The 12,501-nt window shown below is 39.0% G+C and overlaps 1 protein-coding gene across 12 annotated transcripts in view; it reads left to right on the top strand.

Moving 5' to 3' along the window:
* Nucleotides 1-12,501, top strand: part of DROSHA (drosha ribonuclease III) — a 130,904-nt gene that overhangs the window by 81,095 nt on the left and 37,308 nt on the right. For all 12 annotated transcript variants that reach the window (XM_054488091.2, XM_054488087.2, XM_054488094.2 and 9 more), the window contains 2 exons: nt 1,718-1,856; nt 2,544-2,604. In XM_054488091.2, the coding sequence (XP_054344066.1) occupies nt 1,718-1,856; nt 2,544-2,604 (200 nt within the window). The remainder of the gene's footprint in view (nt 1-1,717; nt 1,857-2,543; nt 2,605-12,501) is intronic.

Here is a 12,501-nt window from a genome sequence, read left to right as displayed (position 1 = left end):
AAGCGATTCTCCTGCCTCAGGCTCCTGAGTAGCTGGGATTACAGGCGCCTGCCACCATGCCTGGCTAATTTTGGTATTTTTAGTAGAGACGGGCTTTTGCCATGTTGGCCAGGCTGGTCTCGAACTCCTGACCTCAGGTGATGCAGCCGCCTCGGCCTCCCAAAATGCTGAGATTACAGGTGTGAGCCACCGCGCCTGGCCTAAAGATGTGGATTTTTATGTTTGTTTGCAGAAGAGGGCTTGTGTCAGAGATCTGGAAATTTGTTTTTTGTTTGCTTTGGCCACTTAAAAATTTTTTTCAATAGATTTAGGGGTATAAGTGGTTTTTGGCTACATGGATGAATTGTATAGTGGTGAAGTCTGGGCTTTTAGTGTACCTGTCACCTGAATAGTGTACATTACACCGAATAGGTAGTTTTTCATCCCTCACCCCCATCCCAACCCTCCCCATCGGAGTCTCCAGTGTCCATTATACCAGTCTGTATGACCCTGGGTACCCATAGCTTAGCTTCCACTTGTGAGTGAGAATATGCGGTATTTGGTTTTCTATTTCTGAGTTAATTAACTTAGGATAATGGCCTGTAGTTCCAACTGAGTTGCTGCAAAATACATTATTTCATTCTTTTTATTGCTGGGTAGTATTCCATGGTATATGTATACCACGTTTTCTTTATCCACTCATCTGTTGATAGGCACTTAGGTTGATTCCATATCTTTGCAATTGTGAATTGTGCTGCAATAAGCATAGAAGTGCAGGTGTCTTTTTGATACAGTGACTTCTTTTTCTTTAGGTAGATACACAATAGTGGGAGGACTGAATCAAGCGTTAGATCCACTTTTAGTTTCTTGAGAAATCTCCATACTGTTTTTTGTAGAGGTTATACTAATTTATGTAGCTTATATAAAGTTCAGTGTATTATAAGCCTTCCCTTTTCACTGCATCACACCAACACCTGCTGTTTTTTGATTTTTTAATAATGGCCATTCTGACTGGGGTAAAGTGGTAGGTGGTATCTCCTTGTGGTTTTAATTTGCATTTCCCTAATGATTAGTGATGTTGAACATTCTTTCATATTTGTTGGCCATTTGTATATCTTCTTTTGAAAAATGTTTGTTCATGTCATTTGTCCACTTTTTAATGGGATCATTATTGTTATTATTATTATTATTTTTTCTTGCTGATTTGTTTTAGTTCCTTGTAGATTCTGGATATTAGTCCTTTGTTGGATATATAGTATGCAAATATTTTCTGCCATTCTGTAGGTTATCTGTTTACAGATACTTGGGGAGGTAAGATGGAAAGATCAGGGCTTAAAATTCAACTGAATAGACAGTTCTCTTTCCTGCTTAATTTGGGATGATAGAAAGATGGTGCTCCCATGCTGAGTTTTTGTTTTGTTTTTGTTTTTTGAGACAGGGTCTCCCTCTGTCATCCAGGCTAGAGTGCAGTGGCATGATCATAGCTTACTGCAGCCTCGACCTCCTGGGCTCAAGTGATCCTCCCACCTCAGCCTCTTGAGTAGCTGGGACTCCAGTCACGTGCCACCACACCAGGCTAATTTTTTATTTTTTGTAGAGGCGGCGTCTTACTGTGTTGCCCAGGCTGGTCTTGATCTCCTGGGCTAAAGTGGTCCTTCCACCTTAGGATTACAGGCGTGAGCCACTGCACCCAGTTTATGCTGTTTTAAAGACTGAACTTATTTCATTGAAATTTTAGCTGGCCATGACTCATCCAAGTCATCATTTAAATTTTGGAATGAATCCTGATCATGCCAGGAATTCGTTGTCTAACTGTGGAATTCGGCAGCCCAAATACGGAGACAGAAAAGTTCATCACATGCACATGCGGAAGAAAGGTGTGTCTGGATGATTTTAAGATGTGAATCTCCTATTTTGGCCTGTGTTTTCTGTTGTAAATTATTTCACCTCTAGGAATGGTGCCCTGGGTGACTCTTTCACCATCTCATATTCTAGTGCTTACTGACTCTTTTTTTTTTTTTTTTTTTTTTTTGAGACAGTGTCTCACTCTGACACCCAGGCTGGAGTGCAGTGGCACGATCTCAGCTCACTGCAAACTTTGCCTCCTGGGTTCAAGCGATTCTCCTGCCTTAACCTCCCAAATAGCTGGGATTACAGGCATGTGCCACCATACTTGGCTAGTTTTTTTGTATTTTTATTAGAGACAGGTTTTTGCCATGTTGGCCAGGCTGGTCTTGAACTCTTGATCTCAAGTGATCTACCCGCCTCTGCCTCCCAAAGTGCTGAAGTTATAGACCTGAGCCACCGTGCCTGGCCCCACGGACTCTTTTATAATATTTACTTTGAGCAAGAAATATAAGAAGGGTTGATGAGTTTTTTAGAAAAATTTCTTTTTCCTATCCAGTGTTTTAAATAATTGTTTATTACACTTTTAGACAGGTAGATTCCAAACCTTTTAAAATCACATTGAGATGAGATAATTTTTTCTCTACTGTAATATGATGGTCCTATAATTCTTCTATCCGTATTTATTTACTTGTGTATTTGTTTTTTATTTTAAATAGGGATTAACACCTTGATAAATATTATGTCACGCCTTGGCCAAGATGACCCAACTCCCTCGAGGTAAAGTTGATTTTTAAAAAACAACTTGATGGATATATAATTCATGTACTATACAATTTACTCATTTAAAGCATACAATTCAGTGGTTTTTAGTATGTTCACAAAATTGTGTATCCATGGCCATCATCTAATTTTGCAACATTGACATTACCCCAAAGAGAAACCCTGTATTCATTAGTGATCCCTCCCCATGTTCCTTAGCCTGCCCAATCCTAGGCAACCACCAATTTATTTTCAACCTCTATGGATTTGTCTCTTCTGAACATTTTATATGAAAGGTATCATATAAGTCAGTTCTTTGCGATTGTCTTCTTTTACTTAGCATGTTTTCAGGATTTGTCCCTAGTACAGTATGTGTCAATACTTCATTGTTTTTATTGCTAAATAATATTCCATGATATGAGCATACCATATTTTATGTATCTGTTCATCAGTTAATGGGCATTTGGATTGTTTCCACTTTTTGGCTGGTGAATAATGCTGCTTTAAATATTTGTGTACAGATTTTGTTTGGACATATGTTTTGATTTCCCTTGGGTATATACTTAGGAGTAGAATTGCTGGGTCATATGGTATCTCTGTTTAACCTTTTAAGGAACTGCCAGACTGATTTCCAAAGTGCCTGTACCATTTTATATTCCCAGCAGCAATACAGCAGGGATCCAATGTCTTCACATTTTTGTCAACACTTGTTATTGTTTGTCTTTTTTATTCTAGCCCTTCTATTCTAGTGAATATGAAGTATTATCTCATTGTGGTTTTGATTTCCATTTCCCTCAGGGCTCATGAAATTGAGCATCTTTTCATGTGCTTATTGACTATTCGTTTATCGTCTTCGGAGAAATACCTATTCAGATCCTTTTCCCATTTTTAATTAGGTTATTCTAAATTATTGACTTATAATAGTTTTTAAATATATTCTCAGATACAAATTCCTTATCAGATTTGCAAAAAATTTTATCGTTCTGTGAATTGTCTTTTCTCTCTCTTGATGATGTCCTTTGCAGTACTAAACTTTTGATGAAGTTTTAGCTATTCTGAGTTTATTGCATTTCCACATGAATTTTTGGATTAGCTTGTCAATTTCTGCAAAGAAGTCAGTGGGGATTTTGATAGGCATTATGTTGATTCTGTAGATCAATTTGGGAATCATTACCATCTGTTTAAAAAATGTTTATTTAAAGTGTAGTTTGTTACATAGGTAAACTTGTGTCATGGGGGTTTGTTGTACAGATTTTTTATCACCCAGGTATTAAGCCTAATAGCTATTAGTTATTATTCCTTATCCTCTCCCTCCTTTTGTTCTCCACCTTCTGAAAGGCCCTAGTGTGTGTTGTTCTCTTCTATGTGTCAATGTAACCTGTGGTATTTGGTTTTCTGTTCCTGTGTTAGTTTGCTAAGGATAATGGCCTCCAGCTCAATCCATGTCCCTGCAAAGGACATGATCTCATTCGTTTTTATGGCTGCATAGTATTCCATGGTGTATATGTACCACATTTTTTTTCTTTTTTTTTTTTTTTGAGACAGTGTCTCATTCTGTTGCCCAGGCTGCGGTGCAGTGGCACGATCTCAGCTCACTGCAACCTCCGCCTCCTGGGTTCAAGCGATTCTCACGCCTCAGCCACCTGAGTAGCTGGGATTACAGGTGTGCGCCAGCATGCCTGGCTAATTTTTATATTTTTGGTAGAGACGAGGTTTCGCCCTGTTGGCCAGGCTGGTCTCTAACTCCTGGCCTCAAGTTATCCATCTGCCTTGGGCTCCCAAAGTGCTGGGATTACAGGCCTGAGTCACCGTGCCTGGCCCCACATTTTCTTTATGTAGTCTATCATTGAAGGGCATTTAGGTTGATGATTACCATCTTAACATTTTTTTTTTTTAAATAGAGACAGGGCTCTTGCTATGTTGCCCAGGCTTACCATCTTAATCTTAAGTTTTCTGATTCATGAACTTGGATGTCTTTCCATTTATGTCTTTTTAAATTTTTTCAATAATGTTTTATAGTTTTCAGAGTATACATTTTACACATCTTTTGCAAAATTTATTCTGAAGTATGTTATTCTTTTTTGTGCTGTTATAAATGGAATCTTTTTTTTTTTTTTTGGTGACAGAGTCTTGCTCTGTCGCCCAGGCTGGAGTGCAGTGGTACGATCTCGGCTCACTGCACGCTCCACCTCCCGGGTTCACATCATTCTCCTGCCTCAGCCTCCCGAGTAGCTGGGACTACAGGCACCCACCACCACACCCGGCTAATTTTTTTGTATTTTTAGTAGAGACGGGGTCTTACTGTGTTAACCAGGATGGTCTTGATGTCCTGACCTTGTGATCCGCCTGCCTTGGCCTCCCAAAGTGCTGGGATTACAGGCGTGAGCCACCACGCCCGGCCTGGAATTATTTTCTTAATTTCATTTTCAGGTTGTTCATTGCAAGTGTTTGGAAATACGGTTAATTTTTGTGTATTGGTCTTATGACCTCCAATCTTGTTGCTCCTGTTTATTAGGTCTAATAGTCTTTTAGTGGATTCCTTAGGATTTTGTTATTTTTGAAATAATATCATCTACAAATAGCAATAGTTTTACTTCTTCCCATGTAATCCTTTTAATTTCATTTTCTTAACTTAATTGCCCTGGCTAGAGCCTCCAGTACAATACTGAATAGAAGTATTGAGAGCAGATCTTTGTCTTCCTAATCTCAGTAGGAAGCATTCAGTCTTTCACTATTGAGGATGATGTTAGCTGTTGGGTTTTTATAGATGCTTTTTATCAGAGTAAAGAAGGTCTCTTCTATTCTTAGTTTGCTGAGTGTTTTTATCATGAAGTGGTGTTGAATTTTGTCACATGCTTTTACTGTAGCTATTAACATAATCATGTCATTTTATTCTTTTATTCTAATTGATTTGGGGTGTTAAACCAACCTGGCTTTCCTGGGATGCCTCCCACTTGATTGTGGTGTCTCATTCTTATCATGTGCTGCTGTATTCAGTTTGGTAGTATTTTGCTTAAGATTTGTGTGTCTATATTTACAAGAGATACTAGTTTGTAGTTTTCTTTTCCCGTGATGTTTTGTCTAGTTTCATTATAATGGTAATACTGGCCTCATATAACGAGTTGGAAAGTTTTGTACGTTAACTCTTCTTATTTAATTTCCTGGTTTTATAAGATACCTTCCCATATTGATATTCTCATTTATGTGTGGTGTTGAAGCCTTTGAAGAATCTGGGAATGGAATGACCTAGGTCTGTATAAACTCATTAACACAGTTTGACAACTGAATGGAAGCAAATGCTTAATGGCTGATGAGGCTCTGGGGTTGCTTGCAAGGAGGATTATCTTTGTGTATGAGGTACAGCAGGTTCTATTTGGAAAGCCAGTAGAGGAAACTGCTTGAGGGTGGCTTTCTTTTTAAGGTGGGGAGTTGGAAAGTGGAATAGCTATGCTTATCATTCTGGGGATCCAGACTGAGATGGATTAAAGGTGGGCAGAGTAGGGTTGGAAGTGACAGGAAATTGAGGCAATTACTTCAGCTGCCCACTGGCCTCCACAGAAATTGCCAGCAATGGCTGACATGGCTTCCTTTTCCAATATCTCCTTCGTATATCAGGTTTTTAAAAAATTGACTTGCCTTGAGTTGTTCTCTTTTGAGGTTATCAGAAACCAAACCTCTTCAATCAAGAGGTAAAAACAAAGCAGGACAGAGCTTTAAAATTCTTGTTTGAAAATGATCATATGCCCATATACCTCGCTATGATGTTCTGTGAGAGTCTAAGATCAGAAAAGAATGAATTAAAACAGCCCTTAATCACACCCTCGGGGATGGTGTGACCATGGTTTTATTTTACCCTGCTACATTGTAAAGTCTGTATTTTAATAAGTGGAATCCTATATACCCATAGCCCTCTAACATGGCTGCATGAACACATAGACATGTACTTTTCAATGATGAAAATCTAGGTTTAAATCATCTTTGTCTCATCTTCCCTTACTGCAGTTGTTGGTATGTAAATTATGTCTTTTGATAATGTCATTCGACCCCCATGATTTATGTTTTCTTTTGCTCTGTTACAAAGAAGTGGCTTTCTTACCGTGGCAGAAGGGATGATACCTGAGAAACTGTGTGATGTTTGAATTTACCATTTTGAAAATGATATTATTGACAGAGAATAAACAAATAATCTCTCTTGTCCTTTGACATTTGGCCTTTGCTGCTTGTGTTGATAGCCTCTTGCCCTGAATATGATCTTTTTGCTGATGCAGAGTTGACCCCAAGTGTCTGTTCAGAAAGAGCCTCTTGGCCTTGGCTGCCAGGATCTGCTGCTAGTTGCCTGCTATCAGCTAGCAGTCCACAGCTGGGCACAGCTTCTCACAGAGACTGACCCAAGTAAGACAGAGCTACTTACCTGGGTTGTCAAGCATACCCTGTCCCTTCCCTGTGTGCTGATCGTCATTGTAAAACTTCCTCTGTCATGCCCATGTAACCTTGTAATATCCTGCTCAGATCCTGCTGGTATTTGTTTTATGGAACATATTCTTGTTCTTCTGTGCACCCATAATTGTGTTATGGGGCTATTTTTCTTTACTGGACCGTAAGGATTTTGAAGGTCTATGGTCCTACCCATGTTTTTTCTCCCTGTTCTTTGTAACTAGTGCCTTTCAAAGAACAGGTACTCAGTAAATAAGTATTAAAGGAAGGAATGCCATTCGTCGTACTACTTTTATCCCAGGCTATTTACTTATTGACTAGAAATAGGGCAGTTGGGGGATCAAGAAGGGTTACGGTCAGCAGTTTAAATGGCTGGGTAGTATCTTTCTTAATCTCATTTGGGATGGGCTAGGGTTTACAAAAAAGGCATGAAGCCTTAAAATTAATAAATAATTCTTGATAGCCTGGCTGCCCATGAAAAGTACAAAATAATTAACTTTTATGATGCTGTTATCTCAAGCAAATATGCCACCCATAATTTTAAAAATGTCACTGTTTAACCACCTAAATCTGAGCTGAATAGTTATATTTAATTCATTCATGCAAATTGTGATGAACTTAGCACAAAAAGGGTGTCTGAAGGATTAGGCATTTGGTGGCATTCAAGTAATCCACGTATTATCAGTAAGACCCTTGGGAAGGAGGGACCAGAAGAGTAGCAATGGAAAAAGGGGGAAAACCAAGCTGCCTTGGTTTGATTTGATTTTTTTTTTCTTTTGGAGAGTCATTGCTACATACAATGCATAAAAATCTCGGCCAGGTACGGTGGCTCACACCTGTAATCCCAGCACTTTGGGAGGCCGAGGTGGGTGGATCACCTGAGGTCAGGAGTTCAAGTCCAGCCTGGCCAACATGATGAAACCCTGTCTCTACTAAAAACACAAAAATCAGTGAGACATGGTGGTGGCCTCCTGTAATCCCAGCTACTCGGGTGGCTGAGGCAGGAGAATCACTTGAACCCAGGAGGTGGAGGTTGCAGTGAGCCAAGATCATGTGACAGAGTGAGACTCTGTCTCAAAAAAAAAAAAAAAAAAAGTCTATCGGACCAGCAGAGACAGATATGGACTATTTGTTAATGTCTCTATATTTAAGGAAATGGCAGTTGCAAGTATATTTTGCATTAAAAGCACAATAATATATATTAAATGTACGTAAATTCCACCTAGTGGATTTACCACCCTAAATGCTTCGAGTTAAATTCCCAAGTCCAGTAGATCTGAGAGGACTCTGCGAGTCACTGCTTGAGGCTTGGGATGCCAGAGTGCGAAAGATTCTGCGTACCCTCACTGATCTGGCCTATCCTGAGATGGCTTTCCTTGGAGTGAATGGCACCTTACAGTACTTACTGTTACAGGGAGATGGTTGTGTTTTATCAAGTGCATTGAATTCCTCAGACAAAATGTGCTGTATAAATGTTACAGTTAATCTAGATTTCATAATGCCTCTGTTGATTCACTTCTTAAAAACAAATGGAGTGTTTACTGCTCAGTAAACATCTCATCTTGGAACCTCATAGTATTTATAAAAAGGGTGATTAAAGAAAGTCTAAACAATGAAAGAAGGAACAAAAGATTTGCTACTGCTGTGAGGACTAGCAGCCCACTCTTCCCATTTTTCTGGATAAACTGTTGGCTTAGGAATTGTACAGTATAATAATTAAGTGGTATTTAATACCCATTCCTATTTCTGGCTTATTGCCAGAGTTTAGTCATAATGTAGATACAGAAAAACATATGTTGGATTTGGGCAAATTATTTAATAAATGGCAGACTCTCTGTTGAATAAATCTGTTTAGAACCATGACCTTGTATTTCAACAAAATGAATAATAATCCAACTTTGTGGTTATTAAAATCCTAGATGTAGTTTTTGTCTCCATGAAAGTTTATAAAAGAAATTAAGGTAAAACTTATGCCAGTATGACTTCAGTTAAAATAGTATATGACTTCAAGCATATACTAAATGTGACTTATTGTCATATTTGACTAAATGTCTTATTATTATTTAAAAATGCATTAGACATCCAAATATCGTTTGTCCCCAGCTCCTTTGTCCCCAGTTTCTTGCTTTCCATGTGAAGATTTTTCTGTATAGTACTTTGCACTATTAGGAAGAAGATAGAGCCTGTGCCACAGAAAATGCATTTTTATTTTACTGGCTCATGAAAAAGAATTTATTTTTTAAAACTCATTATTTCTTTCTTATTTCTGTCCTTACCCAGGACAGCAGCTTAATAGGTTTCTTGAAATTGCAGGAGGACTTAGGAGTTAACATGGTCTTACCATTAAATCATGCCTCTATTCCTTGATGCTTTCTCCAAGAATGATGGCAGATGCTTTTGAAGTTCTGGTGTATTTGACAGAAAGCAAAATTCTCAGTATTGAAAAGTTTTGAAAATTTTTTTTGTTAATATAATGTGTCATACTCCACTGTGGAACTTTTGAGTCACTCTTGGCTAGTGGAGTAGCGACAAAAAAAAAGTCCTTTAAAGTCTAGCATATATTTGGTAAAAATAAGAAAAGTTTGTCTTAGGACCTACTGCTTTTTTTTTTTTTGAGACATGGTCTCCCACTGTCACCCAGGCTGGAGTGCAATGGTACAATCATAACTCACCACAGCTTTGACCTCCCAGGCTCAAGTGATCCTCCCACCTCAGCCTCCAGAGTAGCTGAGACTACAGGCACGTGCCACCACACCCGGCTAATTTTTTTAATTTTTTGTACAGACAAGGTCTTACTTTGTTGCCTAGGCTGGTCTTGAACGTCTGACCCAAGCTGTCTCCCACCTCAGTCTCCCAAAGGATTACAGGCATGAGCCACACCTGGCCTGCCCTTTTTTTTTTTTTAAACTGAATTATGAGATTATGAATTTGTCAGCTAGACATGAATGTATTTTCTCTTTCTTTCTTTTTTTCATTTCCCATTATTGGCTACTGCAGTTGAGTATCCTTTATCCGAAATGCTTGGGACCAGCAGTGTTTCAGATTATTTTTGGATTTTGGAATATTTGCATATAGTGAGATATCTTGGGGATAGGACCCAATTCTAACTGAAATTCATTTATATTTCATATATATCTCATATATAAGAAATATATATAAGATGGCCTTGAAATGGCCTTGAAAACCAGATGGGTTTAGACTCACATAGCCTGAAGGTAATTTTATACAATATTATTAATACTTTTGTATAGACAAAGTTTTGATCTCAAGCTGTCACATAAGGTCAGGTGTGGAACTTTCCACTTGTGGCATCATATTGACACTGAAGAGTTTCAAATTTTGCAACACTTTGGATTTTGGGTTATGGATGCTTAATCTGTAATTGCTTTCCAGAGTGATGTTTTCACATAAATTAAAGGCCATAAATTGAAAGGAGGGTTCAGAATCACTTATTCATTGTTCACAACTTACCAGATTTTTCCTATTACCTTTTGTTTCCTGTAAAATTCCAAAATGTGGAGGAATAGTAGGGTAGAAGAATAAACTTACTAATGCGATAAGTGAAATGATAGCAGTTATGCTTAAATTTCTAAGTAGATGATTTTGTAGCTAAGAATAATTTACAAATATTTTAAATTTTCTACTATATATGGAAACTATAGGGATACTTTAAATATGGACATTAAAGTGGCACACATGAAACAGAATAATACAGATATGATCTAATTTTGTTGTAAATGAAGTGATAAGTGTTGACGTTTTGTGGGAATGGGGGTGGGATGGTAGGAGTTAGCCCGCACCCCTGGAAGCTCCAGTACTTAGGGTCGGCCTCCCAATTGACTGTAGGAATGAGTGTAATTTGGGAGAGGTAGCAGGGAAGGGAGAGGGGATGGTGTGTGCATGGTACAGTTGTGCAGGTTGATCAACATGGAGTTGAAAGTTGCTATTTAAAGTAGATAAAAGGGGTGGGTATGATGAAACTAGATAAAGAATGGCCTTGAAAGCCAGATGGGTTGAGACTCGACAGGCAGCTGTTGAATTATTTGGGGAGATGTGGGTTGGTGTCAGAGAGATTTCAGAAAGCCCCTGTAGTTAGTGAGGCCAGCTTCTGCTCATGCCCAAGCCTGTCCTTTGCTGTCTTTGCTCAGGCCCCATGGGCTCTGCGTGTCCTCCTTCCCTCCTCAGTGCATCCCTTTGGTTTTTCTCCCCTTGTACATCCCCAAAGTCATATTTTCTCTTTCAGCAGCCGGCCTTGAAATAGACTTTCAGGTTCTTTTCATATTTAGTCATCCCCCCCATCCTTCCAGCACCTCTAGTGAATGCATGAAACCAAAGATAGTACATAATCCTTTACGTACTATGTTTTTTCCTACACATACATACCTATAATGAAGTTTAAGTTACAAATTACGCACAGTAAGAGATTAACAACAACAATAATAGAACAGTTATAACAACATGCCTTCTGTACACCAAACCCCATGATATGCAGCTTACCTATGTAACACACCTGCACCGGTACCCCTGAACCTAAAATAAAAGTAAAAAGTAAATAAATAACAGTATGCCAGCATCATGACTCTTGTGCTTTGGGACCATTATTAAGTAAAATAAGGATGACTTGAACATAGGCACTGAGATACTATGACAGTCGATCTGGTAGCCCACATAGCTACTAAGTGACAGCATAGAGATACTAGAAAAAGGGATTATCCCTGGTGGAATAGGGTGGGACAGCACAAGATTTTACCATGTGGTGAAGAACAGCATGCAATTTAAAACTTATGACTTGTTTATTTCTGAAATTTTCCACTTAATATTTTTAGATTGTGGTTGGCCAGGGGTAACTGAAACTGTGGAAGGTGAAACCATGGGTATGGGAGGGCTGTTGTACAATTCCACACAACTTATTATTTCTCCAGCCTACTGTACTCCCAAGCAGGTCTGTCTCCACCACTTCACAGATAGCCTATCAAGGGCCTCAGTGACTTCACAGGACTGAATCAGTGGTCTGTTCTCATCTGACTTGAATCTAAGAAACATTGGGCATGGCTTACCACTTCTCTCTTGAAACACATTCTTCCAATGGCTGGAGGATACCATGCTGTCCTTGAGGAGAGCATACTGGCTTCCTTTTCCTCCTGCCTCCCCGGCCAGGTCTCCTTTTCTGGCTTCCCTCCTGCTTGACTTCTCAACTTCGGCACTCCCTGGGTTCGTTCCTGGGACCGTTTTTTCCCTCTGGCTGCATCCTCTCAAGTGGTGTCATATGATTAATCACCTGAAATTCTGTCTAACATTGACCAACCCTAAAGATTCATTAGCAACTGTGTCCTAGCCCATGAGCAGTAGGTTAATATGTAGCACTCTACTGGATCTCTCCATTTGGATATTTGATGGGCACTTTGAAGTTAACATGTCCAAAATGCACCTCTTGCGTTTCCCCCAAACCTGCTTTCCTTTTGGTCCTCCCCTCCACAGTAA

Source organism: Pongo pygmaeus, chromosome 4, assembly GCF_028885625.2.
Source record: "Pongo pygmaeus isolate AG05252 chromosome 4, NHGRI_mPonPyg2-v2.0_pri, whole genome shotgun sequence".
Taxonomy (NCBI): domain Eukaryota; kingdom Metazoa; phylum Chordata; class Mammalia; order Primates; family Hominidae; genus Pongo; species Pongo pygmaeus.
This window is presented reverse-complemented; position numbering and strand designations above follow the sequence as displayed.